This window comes from Labrus bergylta, chromosome 5 (genome assembly GCF_963930695.1).
Source record: "Labrus bergylta chromosome 5, fLabBer1.1, whole genome shotgun sequence".
In the NCBI taxonomy this organism is placed as follows: domain Eukaryota; kingdom Metazoa; phylum Chordata; class Actinopteri; order Labriformes; family Labridae; genus Labrus; species Labrus bergylta.
In genome coordinates this window covers 11,431,694-11,451,796 of record NC_089199.1, presented here as the reverse complement: position 1 = coordinate 11,451,796, position 20,103 = coordinate 11,431,694, and the positions used below count along the sequence as shown (strand labels likewise).

The following is a 20,103-nucleotide window of genomic DNA, read 5'->3' as shown; positions in this document are numbered from 1 at the left end:
TTTTTTTTTGTGCAATAAATAAAAAAAATACTTACCATAGAAACAACAGCACTCCACGGCTCCCCCTGCTAGTCAGCAGCAAACCACATGTAAGGAAGTAGCTTACCTTGCTGTGTATTAATGCAGGTCGTCCTCCTCCTCGTCGCTTTTTCACCTCCATGTTTGGTGATACAATGTCCTCCGTTCCTCCATGTAAGCGTTGTTTTGGTTCGTCATTTAATATTTACAATCTTTGGTTCGTCCACACAAACATCAGACTTTCTCTCTCTGTTGCAATAACCAATTAACACAGTTTATATTAAGCGCTTCAGTTTTAACACGCGTCAAAGTACGAACTTGTACAAACTAGAAACAGTGTAAATACCTAATGTATTTTTTTTGTTGTTTAACTCAAAATCTGACTTTAAATGCTGCCAACCAATTATTGTTTCAAAAACCAGCAGCAAAGTCAACGGTCACGCGTCACGGTTACGTCATTACGTTATTGAAAGGTGGCATGGAGGCAAGAGTAGGCTCTAAATGCAGGATTGAGTTTTTGGAAATCATATCTGGGTGAGAAAACGACAGATTTGACATAATGACAAATGGACAGTTGGAAATCCTGTCATGTGTGAACATGACATCGCATGCCAAATTCCTTTAGTCAATAGAGATTTTAATAGGGAACAGTAGGCTACAATGTTTTTTTTTTTGGGTATAGCAGCACATTTTCACAGCTCCTCCCACCCTTTTAGGGCCAATGACATCTAAACATCTCCTCCAGCTGCACCAACAGTTCATTCCTTATCAATTTAAGTGAGTTCATTGTGGAGTGTCAAAGAGTGCAGAGAAAAGGTGTATTGTGCTAAATTTCGTGGTGGGACGCGGAGCAGGGATGCAAAAGGTAGGTTCCCTCCCCCATGGGTGTGTCCACTACTACCGGAGGATCTCAGTGTATCCACCTGCAGAAGCCGCTTCCCAGCTCTACACACTTGAGCGTCGCTTGCGCACGGGAGAAGCTGGGCTGTTACTCGTCTCCAGGAACAACTCTTTGTTTCTAACCTCCTTCAGTGGGAAATACGGACTCTTTTGATGCGATTTAGAGCTCACTTCAAGTTAAAGCGGCCGTGTCAAGTTAATTTAAATCCAAGCTTTGTTTGGCTGTGGGATAATCGTGCAGGATCTGCCGCGGATACACTGATACTCCAGCGTGCGGACGGAGGAGCTCAAAGGATCTGGGTGGATGGTTTTAAATGTTTAACAGCTTCATCACCACAGTATTCACTGGACGTAACTAAAGGGTAGGTCATAAATGAAGTGCTTAATTTATAGGGTTGCCTTCATGGCCAGTCAAATTTTATACATTCAGGCTATTCAGACTGATGTGATCCTAATTCAACAAGGAACCACATTTGTAGAATCGAGGATACATGAGTGATGAATGAGCTGAATATGATAGAAAAAGGCTCTGATATGTTTTTTAAAGTTCTGATGTCTTTTTTATTTATTTATTTTTTGCCCTGACTATTTTCAGTATTTAATGTATTAAAATAAGAGCCTAGTTTTGTGCGTATTCCCTTGCGCGTGGGATGTAGTTTTAGTTCCCTCATATGCGTTTGAGTTTCATAGAGTTTTTGCTGTATGTGATGCTCTTTTTCAAAGATCTGCCATGCACAGCGATGTCGTTTATATAAGAAGCCCTCTGTGCCACTTTTCACAATTTAGAGTCCTAGGTAGGTCTCATAAATGTCACGTGGTTCATGTTCATGCCCTCATAACTCGAAGCTCAGTCGTCACGCTTTATTTTGGTGAACGGTCTTGCTTTGGAGTTGTGCCCTCAGAGCTCAACGTGGAACTTGATCTTAAACCCTGACTGTCAGTTTGACCTCAGATTCAGACCCACGTTTACGAGCAGATCAGTGCAGTGCATGGATAATCACAGCAGAACAGTATCGCCTATGTGTTGTACTGTACCCAAACGTGGCACACTTCTTTCTTTGGTTTTTACGCACAATTGTGGCTCATTTCAGTCGCGCTGATGACCTGGATTTCTGTCGATAATTTTATGGGGATATTATTAACTTCTGCTCTCTTTGTTACTCTTGAAGCATGTTGATGCGCCTTGTGTGCACAGCCAGAGCGCACAGAGCAACTCCTGTACTGCTTGTAAAATTGCTTCTGCTGTATTACTGACGAGGTATTTGCGAAACTATTTTGCATGAGATAGAATATATACTATTATGCGTTGTTTGCACAAGAGCTGAGGGTTGAGAGAGAGTGGCTTGGCTCTCAGCTGGATGGAGACTCCCTCCATTCACTGTTTCCCTGGTTGTACACAGAAGCAGACAGAGGCAAGAATAATTGTGGGCGGTTAGGAAACGCACAGTAAAATGAGAGACCAAGCAGAAACCACGGAAGCAATGATGACATTTCAATTCTGAACTATAGTTGAGTTTCTTCCCAGACTCCTACTACCCTCTGCTTTTCTGCTTCAGGTAACTTGGCATATATTGCACACCATAATGAAATTTAACAATTGTTACATGAAACAGATCCCATCTTGTTTGTATTTATTTATATCTTGTCTGGTTTTGGTTTAAGAGTCACTGTTCTAAGAATTTTCTATTTATCATGGTAAGAAAGGAAACGGGTCTATTGTTGCAGCTCAGTGGTTGTAAACTGGTCTTTGCAGATGGTTTCTGAGGTGGAAGTTCAAGCCCATTGTCTGATGTGCATCCCTCTGTGTCCCTCAGCTCCTGTGCTCTTCCTCCTCTCCTCTGTTAACACACAGAGGGATAATGTGGGACAAACTGTGCTGGCTGCTGGCCCTGCTGGCCCTAACGTCTGGGGCTTTGCCGTCCTCCAACGAGCCCCTGTCTGCTCCCAGGATTTTCCTCTCCTTCAAAGGTAAGACACTCACAACACTATGATCCGCTTTATTCAGTTTTTGTGTTTCTTTGCAGACAAGTTGATTTGATCAGGGAGTAATAGTCTCTTTTAGTGTTTTATTTCTCTCTCTTGTTTTATAACTGGAATGGGTAAACTATTGGCACTAGCTGAATTCAGGACTTGGCATATATTCCCTCCCTGCTTCACAGAGAGTTTGATTGTGTGTGGATGAGGGATGAGGAGATGTGCTGCTGAACATTCAGGGTCAGAGAATGTGTCTTCATTTAATCGCCTGGCTGCCATCAGTTGCCTAAACAGGCCATTGTGTGGCCTCGGCTTCCTTCTGAAATCAAGTCAGATTTAACACTTGGCTGGACACACACTCAGGGCACAGATCCAGGATGTTATGAATGTTTGCCGGTGCCACATGAGACCCTGTGTGTGCATTGAACTGTCTTGTTAAAATAGGTCTGAACGATGTAGTCTCCTGAGTTTTGTCATTGGAGGGCTGGTGTAGCCATTGTGTCCATGTAAAGCTTTTATAGAAGTTTTTATTGCAACTGTTTCCTATGAGTACGCCTGTGAGTGTAAATGCGTGGAATTAGAAGCATTATGAACATTAGTAGCATTATTAAATAGGAACTGTCTTTTCTGGAAATCATTGAAAATTGGATTTGAATAATCCTAACTGTTTATATTTTAAAGAAGTCGCATAGTTAGTCCTGAAATGGCAGAACTTATTTGTGCTAATTTGTTGCTCCCGCCCTTTTTTTCTTCTTCTTATTTTTGCCAAATTAGCTTTTTTTTGCTGCTTCTCAGATATGCCACTTACCTGTTTTCCCCCTTAAAATCCCATCTCTTTCTCCCCATCTCTAATAGAGTTGGATTTCACCCTCTACTGGTCTCACATTGACTTGTTAGAAAAGGGTTCATTTTTTTTCTGCTGCTTTTAATTGAGTTTCTTTTTGTTTTTAATTAGTTTCTGGGCTTACTTTATGCCTCACGGAGCAACTTCAGATAGCTGGAGACTAGAAATGCACCTTGGCTTTGCATTTGCTAATTGTATTGGTGTTGCACCGTACTGCTGGGAATAGCTCTGTAATGTGCTTTTATTAATTATTTATGTGGCCGTGAACTTAACCAAATAATAGGTTTTAGCTTCCCATGATATCTGTCTTGTGGTGGCTTACAGATTGGTTGTAATAAGAAAAAAATCCATCTGATATTTAATGAGCTTTTATATTTAGATTATAAAAGAAAACAAGCTTCAAGTGTAGGCGGCCAATTCTAGCAACTGTTAGAATGCATCTTTGTTGATTTGGCTTCTGTCTGTGACCCAGCCTCTCTTGTTTTTTCATAAAGGTTACACACTATCACTTCCCACTGATTATTTGCATTTTATAAAGCAGGGAGAGAAGATTTTGCTGCTTTTGGCGGAAATCCAACATTTTGACACAAGAGAACCAACCCTTTGTCTTTCCTTTTTAAATATTTGCTTTCTATCACAGCATCAGGCAACAGATTATATGCATACATACACACACATCTCTCTAAAGGAAAATGATAATATCTTGTTGGCATATATACAGTATTAGAGATGCATTTCAGTGTGACCATCTGCTATAAACGCTCCCCTTGAAATCACATTCTGCATACACTGAAATGTATTAATCTCTACATTTCCTGCCATTGAATTTAAACGCATATTTTCCTAAATCTCTTCAGACCTAAAAGCTATAGGATTATCATGTATAAAAAACTTTGTGAAAACAGATTGCATGTTAAATCACAGTGACAAACAAACAGCTTAAATTCCTGGCACACAGTCTGAAAGAAAATCCACCACCTTTTTCTTAAAATGGGAATTGTTTCTCTTTGTTCTCTAAATTTGATTAGTCAATTTCATAAGCCCCTTATTTAATCAATTGTATTGATTAAAATTTTGTAATTGCACAAACAAGCAGGATAAAAAAGACCTGTGGATCTGTTAAAACTAAAGTTAACCACAAACAGCCATGAGCAAGCTAAGCTGATAACTTCTTCTTTTGAGGTTCCCAAAGTAGCTACTGAGTGTGTTAGTGCAAGATGAGTTATCGACTGTGATAAGGACCAAGAAAGCAAACAGAGGCTAAGACCAAAGGAATGTCTACGCAAAGCTCGCAGGGATCATGAACCAGGACTTCAAAAGAGACACACTTAAAACAAAACACACACCCTAATGAATCTAACTTAACTTTGAGTGGTAAAAAAGTGTACAGTAAGATGTATTACTATATCTCTATTTTTATATATATATATATATATATGTATATATGTGAGAGAGAGAGAGATAATAAGAGCATCAAAGTTGAGATGACATAGAAAAACAAAAGGTCTTGTCTGTGTCTCCCCTCTCACAATGCCTGGAGGAGTCCGGCTCAGATCAGCTGTCTGAGAACTCCTATATTTACTTTCAAACAAGGTCTGTAATCACATGCTATTTTAGTGCGCAGGGCTCTGCGAGGTTGTGACCTCTTCAAACAGAAGCCATTCACACCAGAGGTTAACTGCCCTCAAACTGTGGGAGAATGGCACCATATTAACAAGTAATAGCTTGTTAAGATAATCCTCGGGCCCATTTGAAAGTGTTTAACTTTGTTTATACTCAGCCCCTTTGGTCCTCCGAGGAACACCTGGGTACAAGGTTAGCTCTGGGAAAAAAACCAGGCCGTCCTGTAATTGGACTAATTCTCACAATCTTAAGGTTACTCCAGCCTTTGCAGTTTTTCCATGTCAGTCTTTTTGTCCTGCGTAATGGGTTGATGATTGTCACGACCCAACAAAGAACTCACTATCGGTTCATCTCTCCTGACAGTTTTGAGGGTCAGGACCAGAAATGGTGACATGCCCTCGTTGTCTTTATTCCTATAATAATTACGGGCTGCTCCTGAGTTTGAACTTTACTGCAACAATAGACCTCATACCCCACAGATTATATTCTATAGACAGATTTATGTGTATACATAGTACATGAGAAGAGCCCTTTGTCTCCTTCAAGTCATTCCCCTCCGTAGGTGGTCTTGTTATTGTCCTTTTGACTTCTCTGCTGAGAGAAAGAATTACAGTCCTAATCATGGTATGAGTTGTGACTCCTCCTCAGATTGTTTGAAGGACACCAATGTTTTTATCTCCTTGTGACCTGTCTGCTCTCTCTGGTGTATGTAAATGTGACAAACCAGAGCCTAAGCCAAGAGTTACTGCAATCAGGTCTCAGCAAATCAATGAGCTGCTGAAAGCTATCTTGTCTGCTAGCCATTTAGGAGATCAAACATATACCTTTCCAGACAAGGTGGTCACCTGCAACAATCCCACACATTGTCTGATTGCTCTGATCTGTTTCCTTCAAACACAAGTAAACAGACTTTATTTTAGCCTACTGCTGTGATTGGCTTATCACCACAGAGCTTGCAAATGCTTCAAGTCTGCAAGTTCTCTCCCAAACCCTCCTGCTGTTCAGCCATAAAGTGATGTTACTAATTAGCCGTAACATCAGAACACATCACACATTATAGGGGCTTATATTAAATGCATCATTTAGGATTTTTAACATAATGAGACGTATAATTCACATGCTGTTTGTAAAGATCCATGGGGAGATTCAGAAACGTGCATATTCATATTTATTTTCTTGGTCTGCTATTGTTTTCATTTTGTATACCACCACAGTGTGACCCATGAGCTGATGTCTAATCAACTGGCACTCTATGCATGGGCAAAGCCAAAAAACATTTACACCAAAACAACCCTAACCCTAACCCTAAGACATGCTGTTCAAAGTGTATTTAGAATATATTTGCTTTTCCTCATCTAGTACAGATACAGTTGTTATGTTACAAGAACTTATAAGGATAAGAGTTGATGACAACATGCAATTTTGGGGTCATTAAAGAGCACTATTGTTACAAGTTAAAGCTTAAATAATATAAATGACAAACAGAAGCTAAATTATCTTGAAGGAAACAACGAGCAGCGTGTTTATTGTTGCAAAACGCTGGTTTTCTAGTTTTTCAACAAAAGCAAGTACGCTTTTCACATCGGCTAAAGTCCACTGTGCACTGTTGAAACACTTTACTGCAATATCCAATCCACATCCTCTGTGTCTTTAGCTACCAGCTGTGCTTGTTTACTGCTTTCCCAGCAGATAATCATCATCAGTACATTAAGGGAACAAGTTTGTCACAGCCTCACTGTCTCTGTCCTACATGTATTCCAGTTCTGAGAAGTCATGGCAGGATGCTTTTATCTTTTGGTCACATCGCTGCTCTCTTGTACATACAGTACTCAGATGCAGCAAGCGTATGCATAACACGTGCAACATTGTACCTGTTGGCAAAATTCTGCGGTCCAGAACTCCCTCCCCTTTCCCTATTATCGCCATTAGAGAATGTCAGGGCACTGCAAAATGTTTCCACTGAGTAATGTGTGATGGCTGTGGCACGCAAGCCTGCAGCAATTATTACAATAGTTTGCTACTTTCTCCCTAGAGATGCTGCTGGGGGAGGAGAGGGGAGGAGAGGGGGGTGCATCCCAGCAACCTCTGCTCTGCAGGATGCATGCTGTCAAAGTCTGATTATTCAGGAGAGAGAAACAGAAGGCGACAGCTCCCCGTGCTAAATATAGTGTCCTTTCTGTCTGTTTCTTTCTCTTTTTTATCTCCCTCTCCTCCTCTGCCTTTACTCTACACTCACACCCTCTGTATTTGCTTGGTGATAAGAGGTTGGCAGTGTCAGGTGAGGCAGGAGAGCACCCAGTACACCGCCCACAGCTGGAGCGTGCTGTTTTAGCACACTCGAAAGGCGAAATGGGAGAGGGGGGTCTCTAAAGTGCCTGGACTTTCCTTTAGAAGAAGGCACACAACAGTGAGGCAGCAAAGGAATGTTTGAAAGAGGAGTGGGTGGACATGTGCAACAGAAAGGTTTTACATATTAGCTCAGTTAACGTGCGGAAAGTGAAGCGCTAGATTGCAGCATTGAAAGGAAATACTGTGCCTCTATGTGCAGCTCTTTCTTTGTCAATCAACACATGCTGGCTCTTCACTCTTTAATGATTTCACTCAAAAAATACACATACAAATAATTTCTAAAAATGCTCTGGATTGAGAACATATCTCTGCCTTTGCATTTTGATCCCCCCTGGGCGATAAAAATTCATCCAACATGTAAAAGGGAAAAAATCACTAAAAGTCACTCCGCTTTTCATTCAGAATAAAGCAACTGGCTAAATCAATCAAGTGTTTGTGCTGGAGAGGAGCAGATCTAAGCATAAAGAAAATCATATTCCACTGTGAGATGTATCAAAGCACCGAACAGACCATGGATTTAGATCATAACAAGTTGACCAGTGGTGGAGCTAGTGTGGCAACAGTGTACAAGTTTAGTTCAGGACTAGATGTTTTCTGGGAGACCGGCATGCTGGAGAGCAAGAGACAACATTCCCTAATTACAATATAGTCTTTTTTTCCTAAAATGTACATTGCATAGCACTAGGTAAAGTGTTTTTTTTTTTTTATGTTTTTTTGTTTTGTTTCTGCTTCTATGGAAAAGCTGTGAGCTGGCTTTTAATGAAAGAAAAAACAACTTTTTTAGATAATTGTCCTACCTTTTTTATGGATTGTAGAGGATTTAGTGTGAATCTGAGCCTTGAAATTGATTCATCTGACATTGTAGATCAGGACTCTTACTACTAAGAAGAACCCTAGATGTCTAAGAAAGTTAATATCTCTGTGCAACCTCTTTACCATTAATAGGTTTCCAGAAATAATCAGTGTTAATGGCTTTCTGTCAGAGAGCTCATGTGTGTGGATCATAGTTTACTGCACGTACACTTGATGCCTGTGCTCAACAAAATGTCACTCCAGTCGTCTGTCTACTGTTTAAAGGGGGGCAACACTCAGCAGGGGTGAAAGACAAACACTCTGTTTGTGGATGTGTGTTTTGGTTTGTTAGTGTGAAAGTGAGTGTGTACTCTCATAAAAACATCCTGGTGTCTGGTTTCTGCTGCATCCAATTTTGGAGATCGAAATGTGACAGACAGGGTAAAAATAGACGTAAGCCACAGTGGTACATAAGACAAATGTCATTTTTTGTCTCTATTTTGAAGAGCTTGATTGGCTCCTGTTGGTGAGTCTTGTTCATTGATTTCCTTTGGGCCATTTAAATCATTACTACTGGCAGATTATTAGAGGCATTCTGTATTAAACCTCATGGCTCGCAGAAGAAGAGGAAGGCAGGTTAGACCAAGAGGACAGCAATTGTTGTGGTTAGAGACAGAGATGGAGAATGTAAAGGTTTTACTGGAGGTGCTTTTCCTCAGATTCAAAGTGACATGGAGGAATTGGAAAGAGTCTTTTAATATTCATGGCAAGTCCATGTGGTTAAGTCTGCCTTGTTTGTGTGTGTGTTTGTGTGTGTGTGCTTCTGCAAAGCTCTATATATATGACAGTGCTTTGGTTCGGTTACCATAGCAGCATCTACCTGTCACTCCTCACAAACTGAATCGGGTTCAAATGCTTCTCTCGGCAGAGGAGAGGTGGGATGTAATCACAGCGCTGAGCTTATTTCCCCTGATGTCTGCTGCCTTGTCTGCTTGCAGGAAAAACCTAAAGTAAAGCAATGCGAAGGCTTCAGGGCTTAGTTAAGACAAACGAGACAATAAATGAGCTTAAACAATAGACTTTGAAGAGCCTGTGGTCTGTTCTTGTGAAGTTGCTGGGAGGAATGGAGAGTTTATTAAGGGAACAAGTGAGGGATTGGTTTTTCTAGACGTGCTCTCCAGATGTGGCAGAGGAGTGGGAGTCCTTCGGAGAGAGAGGGGAGGGGGATTGGGGTTCAGCCTGAACTAAAATTAAGGAGACACTGGGTCAAGGGCGCCTCTCCACTTGTTTACTCAGACAGCTATCATTCATTATCATTTGTCTGTCAGTGTCCAGATCCAGTTACAGCAATGCCATGGCCTCGCTCATGTGATTGCCCTTGTGAACACTCGGGGTGGGAACTAGGAACACACACTCTGTCATGTATTCGTACCTACACTGATTGTGTGTTTGTGTGTGTTACTTAAATACATAGGGGAATCAAAAAGCAACTTACAAAGCTACTTTTTTAATTTTCTAAACTCATTCTCTCCATATCATTATCATTATATCAGGGTGTTCAAATTCCTTCAGTGCTTCTTTTTACACAATAAAAACAGATACAGTGAAAACACAGAAAAGCACAAGACAAGCAACATCTGTAAGATCTGCAAGTAGCATGCAACAAAAGGAACAATATGTTGATCTTAAACCATGAATCATTCGACTGTTTCATCAAACAAAAGGAAATTAACTGGCAAACATTTTTATTCTATCTGCCAAAATCTTTTAAATGAACAAGGGAAACACTTTCAATCAAATCTCTGGTCATGTTATTGTGATTCAGTATTTCCAGACTTTGTACTGCATGCATGATTGAGATGAGAACTTTTACACTGTTGGTGAAACTATACACAAAGCTTTTGTAAAGCGTTGTGTCGTTTTAAAGATTGCATTAATATTCATGAAACTGATTAACTGAATCGTTTCACAATCTTCAAAACCACACTTGCTTGTAATGTCTTAAAAGGTTATCGTGAAATAATGAGAACTGTAAAACATTTCAGAAAATGTCAAAACACAACAAAGGTATTTGAGTTTACCCTTTCAGGATTGATGATTAGGCACTTGTTTTTGTTGTTTGCTTTTCTGCCTTTTCTCCAAACTACGACAGGAATGGTTACCAGTTTTAGAATAGATAATACGCTTGGTAAGTTGATAGGCTTAGGCAGTCAATGACTTTGGAAATGGATAGATTTTCTAGACGTATTTAATCAAGCAAAGTTGAGACCAGATATTAGAGCCTCTTATTTTTTCATCTAGCTTCAGTCTTTGCAGATGTAACATCATTTGACTTGACTAGGAATGACCATTGGGTGAAGAGCTCATACTGTGAGAAGGGACAAATGTTTATCTGTTCTATCAGTGAAAGAAGGTCTGTCTGATGAAGAGAGAGAGGAGATACATTACAGGAGACATGCTGGAGGAGAGAGTTATATCTGATGAGCTATTGCTGATACAATGTGTCTAAGGGGATTTTCTGCAGCCCCATCACAGTCATGTTATCTGAATGCAACATGACTAACTACAGATTTGTTCTCCTCCCCATGGACACAGACTGACATGTTGAACTTGAGGGGGTCCTCTAGGAGGGAAGGAGAAAGGGAGACAGAAAGACGAAGAGACTCAGATAAGGAGGGCAAGAGTCGAAGTCAGGACTGTCAGAAAGATAGAGTGAGCAGAGGGAAATATGATGGGAACGATAGAGCAGACACAGAAGGGGCGCTTTGAGCGTGCTAATGGACTATGGGGCATCAGTGTCAGGTTTGCTATCTCAGCCAGAGCAGGGATGGATAGATAGATGGAGGGATCTGAGAATGAGAATGAGAAGGAGGAGAGGAGTGTGGGTGCATGCAAAAAATCATACTGCAGACAAATTGTGTGTCTGCTTCTCAGTAGCTGTGTTTGAGAATTGGTTGAGATGGCTTACCTCAGTTGCTGACTGCTTAGACCATACAATGTAAGGGCAATGAAAACTTCTGACTTTATACAAACTAACATATTGTACAATGTGTTCCCTTTCCAGGTCCTTACTTTGTTAATTTGTCTAATTTATTGGACAACCCTAATGTTTGGACATGAAAAGTAGGGTGTGTGTGTGTGTGGGGGGGACATTCATTCCTTAATGTCTTTATTCTCATGAAAACAACATAGATACAAGTTTAAAAAGGACAAACATACACACTTTGTAACAACTCTTTTGTGCTTTATACAAATGCATGCATGACAGCGTGTGTTGGTTATTGATACCTTGGGAATGTAAAGGGCTGTAATGTTAGATGGATCATCCAAGGGTAGGTGTTGTAAGTATTTTGGCACCATGAACCATCTAAACCAAATCCCAAAGAAGGGCTCTGAACTGTACACATATTCGTCAACATAAAAGAAAAACTGATGTGAAGCCAAAGTACATGTACACGTGGTTGGGAGTGATTTCTTCATGCTGAGTGTTAAACATTCAAAGTAGTTTTCACTGGCAAGCTTTAATTGCACATGCCTCCTTTTGTAGATGAAAGGTCAAACTTGTTTTCAGGCAGGCGTTTGACAACCTCAACCTCCTGTAATCTGTCAGGTGTGGGACGTTCAGGCAAAAAGTCCACCAACCCTCCGTGTGTGTGTAGCTGAATGCTGGATGAAGACCAAGTATCTGTCTTTGAGATTATGGGAGAAATTAGTCCTGTGGTTCAGTCTGACCATGATCCTGTGGGAGGCTGCAGTAGTGCTGTCTCGCTATTGGATTAAAAAAAAAAAAGCCAGAGCATTCCTCCTCCCCATGTCAGAGCTTTTATTTCATCTTTTGGCTTCAGCCTTTGCCTTCCTTCATTTCCCCCATATTCTCTCTGCAGGATACATAATTGGTGAAAACTGAGCCTCTGTCAGATGCTAACATCAATACAAAGCCCACCTTCAAGGTTGCAGATGTAAATGCTGGGTAAATGGCAAAGCCCTCCTTGTCAGATTGATCTTGCTTCAATTGGATTTGTATTCCAAATGTTCCATTAGCTGCTGTGGCTTCGAGCAAGTATAATGCCTTAGTTTGAAGGTCAGACCTTATGAGTGAGATCCCCCCCCTTGTGTGGTTCGGGAACCTCCCAGAACCCATCTCGTCCTGGAAGAACAACAGAGATGAGCCGAGCGGAGGAAGAAGGGGCAGAATGTGGTGAAACATGAGGCTTCTAGGCCTTGTTTTCTGGGTTCATGCACTGATGGGCTCACCGATAATGTGCTGATTGTGGATGGGAGGAGATGGCCTCTCATCCCTGATCATTGTGGCGGTTGCATTGACTTGGTGCCAAGTTTTTTTTTTCCCCCTGTTCACGCCTCTTTGCCTTGGCGCTTTGTTAGCTAGCCCTGTTCTCAGGAACCCTCTCTAGGTGTCCCTAATGGTATGTTGGCAGTGTTGTCCACAGTATCTGTGCCATATGTGTGTGTCTGTGTGACTGCATACATATGTATGAATGAGAAACAGGAGTACGGGCCTCCTATGTTGCTGTTGTTATTGTTGTTGTTGGTGTCGACGCCTCACTCATCCCCGTGAATGGACTGCTTGGTCTAAATAGAAGAGGGGCGTTTGTGTGGGTTGGGTCCATCATTCATCCACTTCATTCATGTCCCTGGGGGAGCAGAGGGGGGAGTGGTGTACAACACTGGCACGGCATATTCGCTCAAAGCATCCTCTTCCTCCCTCTGCTCTCTCTCTCACTCCGTCTCTCATCATTCTCCTCCCTCACTTTTTCCTGCTCTTGGCCCAAATGCTGAAACAGTCATCAGACAGAGCTTGGCAGTGATCCTTGGCTTTCATGTTTTGTAGAATTTCATTTGAGATGAATTGATGTGCTCCTCTGTGCCATGTGCTTCGCCTCTCTACAATGATGGAAGACCACAGACAGCCCCCTCAGAGAGCACATAGGAAGTGGTACCTCCTGGCACAAATACACAGAAACAAACTCTTTTCCACAGCTGACAGATCGAGTTTTAATGTGGTCGACTCAGCTGAGAATCCCACAGAGGAGACAAAAACTGTCTTCTGACATTGGGAAGATCTCCAACTTAAATGTTGCTTTGTTCAAGTGTAATCGCATTTGGAGAGTATAAAAAGCTTGGAATTCATTAGTCCATGGCTTCTGATTATACCATTGTCACTGGCGTTAAGATTTACTGCACAGTGTGAAATTTACCTTTTCACCACCGTGGCCGGATTACACTGTCCTATTAAACAATCTGTGCATGACTAATTAGTCGCAACCAATTGCAATGCATTATAAGCAGATTAGTTGCTGTGGTGTTCAATAGGATTGTTCTCCAAAGGCCATGTTGTATTGCAGGGAAACATTATTGCAATATGCAAATCATGTACAGAGATGCATGTGCAAGTTCTACCAATTAGCATTGCATTAGCTTCTTATAGTAGCATTTTTTGGTTTGGACTCCATGCTGGTGTTGTTTCTAAACAAATAAAATGATTATGCACTAATCATACGTCTGCAGCATTTCCAACTGCATCATGCAAGTATGAGGAGATTTGTTTGTTTGTGTGTAGCAACTGCTCCTAGAATGTAAGTGTTTTATTCTGACATTGTTGTTGTTCCAAGTTTTGATCAATTTGGAGTTGTAATTGGTATTTTTTTTCACTTGTCATGCAACTTTTTTTTAGCTTTCTTAAGCTCCTGCTTTTGGGTAAGATTGGATACAGGCCCTACATTGTATAATTTTCAAGTCTTTAAAGTCTAACTCAGGCAAGACATGGCATTTGTTTCAGCAAAATTCAGCAAAACTGTTTCGTATCATGAGATGGACTGTCCTTGACTCACTTTCAGTATCACAGCCGTCAGAAGCAGGCAGTAAAATTTGACCTGGCAGGTTGACTTGTAATAAACGCCTTGTCCCTTTATTTATTTATTTTAATGCAGGGCCTGATTGCGTGACGATCAAAATCAAATTCCTCAGCTCTCTCAAGCTCTTTCTTGTCTGAATGTTTGGAATGATTCACTGGTTCTTCAGATGATCAGAACCAGACTGCTGGAAAAGCTACAAGAGAAAATATGGCAAGCTGCAAAACAAACGAGCCCTTAGCAGGAAAAAAAAAAACTTAACTGCTGTTCAGATCTGATGAATGAAAAACAGATAAAGAAGATAGAAGGGAGTGTGAGGGAGAGCAAGTGCGACTGCTTTTTTAAATAAAAAAAGTATCTCTCTCCATTCCTGGTGTTGGTCCAGTGTGTGTTTGGTAGCCTTATCAGTACAGAGTGGATGGCTAAGTACTGATTTATGAGCACACATGACAGTGTAAGATAAGAGGGTTTTTAGCCTCTATGTGTCTCCTTCAACACCCCATGTGTGGACAGATGGAGGGACTGTGACCAAGATTTCCCACTGTCATGCAGGTTGCCTCTCAACTGATAAAAATCTTGATTTCCGCTCAGAATTTTCTCTTTATATCTCGCCATCTCTCTCCCTCTCAAATCAAAACAGGTACTTCCAGCTCATTTTGTTCTTTTGTTAAAAACAACTGTTGCGCTGTAAGAAATGTCTGGTTATGGGATGCTACCGCTATGGATTTTGATGTGTTGCATCATGACTGTTTAACTACTGGAAAGGTCATTTCAACATTTCTTATCTCGTTCCATTTCTCTGCACACTTCATCTCACTGAGCACAACTGCCAACAATAACATGCCTGAGAATTTGCAGCCATCACTGATTAGCTGTTGGCATTTGGTTGAAAAAAAGCTTGTAATCGGGACAGGACAGGGGTAAATGTTATTTGCACATTTCATGCTGGTGTGCAGTACCTGCAGCGTAGTATTGACTTAAGGGCTTATGGAGCAGAGGTTTAAATTGATAGGGTACACTTAAAATCTTGCATTGTTTTTATGATTTTATGAATCTTTTACTTACTCTCTTGTTGCAAATAGGTCATCAGTTTTGCTACCTTTGCCCAATTTGTCGCCATTTGTCATCTAAATGTTCAACTGCACAATTTAACTTGAGAAACATTTCCCTATTAATATAAATTTTATATTTCTCATGCACACATTGCAGTGTAGTATTGTCATTAAAGGGTTTTTGTTGAGAAGAGGCCTAAATGTGGATTGTGTAGGACAGACATGACATCACTCACTTGTGTTTTTATGCATCTATTTCTCTCTTTCTTGCTACAAATAAGTTTCTAATTTAGCTACTTTTGCCTCCTTAGCCCGCAAGATCTCCCCTTTCAACTGCACAAATATAGAGGGAAACTTTCTATCCCTGATCTCTATTAATATGAATTTAATACTAACTAGAACCTTTCAAATAATCTCTCCATGCTGCCCCTAAGGCGCGGCACTCTGAGCAGCGACCCTTATGGTCATGGGTGAGAAAAAGGTCAAAGGGTCATGGGGTAGGATGTCCCATCTGTCCATCAAACATGAAAGCAGCAGAGTCTACAGGCGCTGGTGTTTAAATGGGAGGAGGGAGTGCGTCAGTCAGCACAGGGCGTAAAAAGGCGGGGGATTACACAGACAGACAGTAATCTATAGGTCTGTCAGCCTGTCACTCAACCTGACCTTGGCTAGCATTGCTTTAATTGCAGGTTGGGATGAGAGAGTGGGGCCCAGACAATTCACATTATCCATTAAAGATGTAATGGCTGCCAACATGTCTCTTCTTGAATTACTTTTTTTTTTTTAACCTATCGGAATGTAAATGGTCATTTAAGCCTGTAACTATTTTGAGAGAAGCCTCCAAACTTTTAAGTAATGCAGGCTATTCATGCATGGGAAAATTGTTGTGTGCAACATTCCTCCGCTCACACCGAATTTAGTACAAGGATGCTATAGAAGAAACATTTTTTCAAAGCTGATGGCCCTAGGGTGGTCTAAACTGACTGCTTCCATGCGAGATCACACTTCTACACCACACCTGTTTGCTTTTTTCTGCAAGTTAGATTTAAATCTTCCTTCACGCCACAATAAGCTCAGCTTTCACCTTGTTGAATAATCCTCTTCACAGAGAGCCTTTGATATAGAATTAAGACAGGTTGCAAATGGGAAAAAAAATGTAATGCTGAAAAGTATTTAGCATCTTGCAAAAGCTTGAAAAATGTGACTTCTTATGCTTTCTTTTTTCCATCACAATATTCTGTTGCATTTCCACTGTCTGCATTCCTTTCTGCTATCTCTTCCACCACTTCAGCACTCCAACTCCCTCCATTCCCACCAACCATCATCTCCTTCATACAGCCACTCTTCCACTTTGAAAAAGATGAATGCCCTTGACTGACGGTCATCATGTCCCACTTTGTTTTCTCCACTCCTCTGCTCCCATTTATGCCAAAAAGACAGACAGACAGACAGCAAATGGATGAGTTAACATGGACGCTCTGTCACTCACAGCATCCAGTCAGCTTGTACTCCCCAGTAGGTCTCTCTGCCTCCCTTTCTTCCCATAGCTCTCAGCAAACTGCCCTGCTGTGTTTCATTCAATGTTTGGATTGATCTGGATCTGGCAGTATTAAATGCCTTTGCCATGCTTGTAAATATACAAAAATAAAAGAAATAACCATTGAAAAAAGCACAAACAAAAATGGTTGTGACGAAAAGAAGCCGTAGGATGCTTTCCACTGTTAAGAATATAACTTTGCAAGGTCAATTGTTGCATACTTGGCCTTGAAGCTAATCATTCCAAATAAAAAACTTGCTAAACTGAGAATTGCTAGACTTCAGGCCTGACTGATAGAATCCAAGATATGTATAATGATACAGTGATAGATGATACTTTGTATTAGCAGAGTCAATGTTGGAATATGTGAAACACTAACAAATAACATCTCCCATTTGTGTTGCTCAAGCTGCTCACACCCGGGCCATAGGAAGAAAACATAATATTGTTCTTGGGCAGTTCCCCATGTTCAAACAGCTCAAGAGTTACCTGTAATAACCTGCCTGGGAATAACTGTGTTTTTATTTGAGAATAAACTCAACAATCATCCAACTTTGTTGCTGGATATATATTTTCCTTAACCAAGCTTGTGGTTGTAGCTTAAGCGAACGGAAAGGCAGAGTTTGTGCTGTGAGTGTAATTACCCTAAGTATTATCTGCCGAGGTCGAAGCCTTATTGATCTGGTAGTTAGCCAGTGCACAGTCAGCCACAAAGGGAATAGATTATCAAAAAATGTTATTTTCGATCTGCTTTCAAATATCTTCTCCTTAGGGAGAGTGTTTAGAAAAATCTTGACCATCTACACTGTCAATCAGCTAAGAACTGAAGTGACAGCTGCCAAACTTAGTATTTGCACTATATTGGATGTCTGAAACAAACAAACAAAAAAACAACAACAAAAGCGAAAATGTCAACCATGTAGGTTAGCTTGTAGTAAAGTCAGATAGTATTATAGTATAGTATTCAACTTCTGAAAAACCATGGATCGTCATGTGTGCCGACCCCTCGATCTGTTGATGAGCTACTCTCATCTTGATTAAAGTCCTGGACCAACCAGCACCTCTACATTGCCATCCCTATATCCAAACCTCTTGCATTTTAATAAAGCATTTCTGAATCTGAAATATTGTTGAAAAGATATTTCATGTTGAAGGGTAATTTTAGTTGGCTTAAAGCAAACATAAATGCCTTTATGGTTATGCATGCCTGTCTCAGTCTTTGTGGGGCAACTCACACTCACTGTTAACCAAGCACAAAGCATGTCAGACAAATGAGCAGGTTCTCTATGCAGGCCTGGACTTTTAAACCCCATACGAGGACCGTGCCATGCAGCTAAACAACCAGCCGGCTAATTGTGGAGCATTATGCGGTTGTCCCCTGCTTGTCATATGGCATTAGTGCACGAGGCTCCACCGGGGACCTGTCCTGACAAGTACCTGGTCGGGGGTGACCCAGCTTTTGTATAGCAGCAATGTGGGGTCAAGTGGATGTGTGCAGCAGAAGGGAGAGCACTATTTTGTTGAGCGTGCACAGGCAGATGGGAATTTGGTACTTGCCCATTGGTAGCTTGTACTATGATAAATTCTTAGAGGATGGAGTCATGGAGGTCAACTAGCTGCCCTGGCTAGCCTTTTGGAACTGAGGGCATGTTTATATAACTTAAACAAACCTCTAATTGACAATCTAATTTCTCACTCAGTAAAGGGCACAGTACATACATGATATGTCCTGCATTAGACAAAGGATCCAAAATGTTTTCATTGACATATCTAATTCAAAGGATATAGCAGGCTGTATCACATGCTCATGGACTCTTGAGTCATTTTACAAAAGACTAGCTCATTAAAATGTATTACAAAAAGCTTTTTTTGGTCCACTATGGATATATAATTGCAATTTTTCACTCAAGTGGCATAACATTTGTATGCGAGTGTAGCAGTTTAATCATCTAATTTGACATATCTCTCAAACAGACTTGTTTGAGTCTTCATGCTTGAGTTCGATACTTTCATTGGTTGAAGCACAACCATGACATTCATAGAGAAATACATCATCACTGCACTTATCACGCACACATTTCCCCCTATCGCCCTGCTTCTTCCACCTGTGGTATGCTGGATTATAAAGAAAGGCGCAAGTGTTATCTCAAAGGTTTGGTATGCAGACAGGGGCTAGTGCTCACTGGCAGGATCAGACAAGCTAAAGGAAAGGAAAGGTGTCAGAGAAAGCTCGGTGTTAAATCAAAATGGCATTAAGCAGGCAAAGAGAGTAAGATTTAAGATAAACCAGGATGCTATACATTTTTGGTCAAGCTTCATACACTATAACATCTCTTAAACAATGTTGTGGATGATGTACAGTATAAGGCTGGTGGAAATGCTCAAACAATCTGATGCAGGACAGGAAAGTGATAAATGATGTTGAGATGTTTGTTTCCTCATCACTCCTCACTAAGAGATTATTTAGTTCTGTTTCATAAAACACAGGAAGCTGCATTTTTGGTTGTCTGACTTTGGCCATCGCCTTCTGTAAATTGATTAGCATCCAAGTAAACGATGTTGTAAACAAAGTACTCAGACTTAAATCTCTGTCAGCAACATGCCTTATATGTGTTACACCTTATTATTACAAAGTTTAACCGATCTTTACCCCAACCAGGTAAACACTTCATTGGGAGTACATTTTTGGTCATGGTTCAAACAATCAACATTTACTGTCTATAGGAAACAGGAAGGCACAGCTTTCTCCCATGTCAAAGCCCATCAATTTGCTGACCCATCCATCACCCATTACTGCCTTTTACTGTAGACTTCGTCTGCTGTCTGACCACTTATTGTTTCTACACGGAAGCCATTGGACCAAAGCGCCATCATGGAGAAGATCTCAGACCAGTACACCATTGTTGTTTGAACTTGATGCTAACAGTTCTGAGACATTTTTTCCCACCAACTAGCTAATGCCAATGCACAATTACCCCAAATTACACTTGCATAATTAGGGATGTGCCTGAGTTGAGTCACAGGTGAGTTTTTGCCTGGAGGTTTAAGGCCGTCTCATCTCCACCGCTTTGTCTGTTACTTGATCAATTTAAAGTTAGGTAGAGTCAGCATTTCCTATATGAGGACAGCTATCGTCAAGCTTAA

General features: G+C 40.9%; 1 protein-coding gene across 6 annotated transcripts in view; it reads left to right on the top strand.

Moving 5' to 3' along the window:
• The first annotated feature begins 746 nt into the window (after nucleotides 1-746).
• sema3fa (sema domain, immunoglobulin domain (Ig), short basic domain, secreted, (semaphorin) 3Fa) overlaps nucleotides 747-20,103 on the top strand; it is a 50,263-nt gene continuing 30,906 nt past the window's right edge. For 4 of the 6 annotated variants that reach the window (XM_065954767.1, XM_065954766.1, XM_020629048.3 and 1 more), the window contains exons 1-2: nucleotides 747-883; nucleotides 2,733-2,886. In XM_065954767.1, the coding sequence (XP_065810839.1) occupies nucleotides 875-883; nucleotides 2,733-2,886 (163 nt within the window). In that variant the 5' untranslated portion in view covers nucleotides 747-874. Of the gene's footprint in view, nucleotides 884-904; nucleotides 1,281-2,088; nucleotides 2,475-2,732; nucleotides 2,887-20,103 lie in introns of those variants that run through there. The other 2 variants (XM_065954764.1, XM_065954765.1) reach the window with 2 other exon arrangements.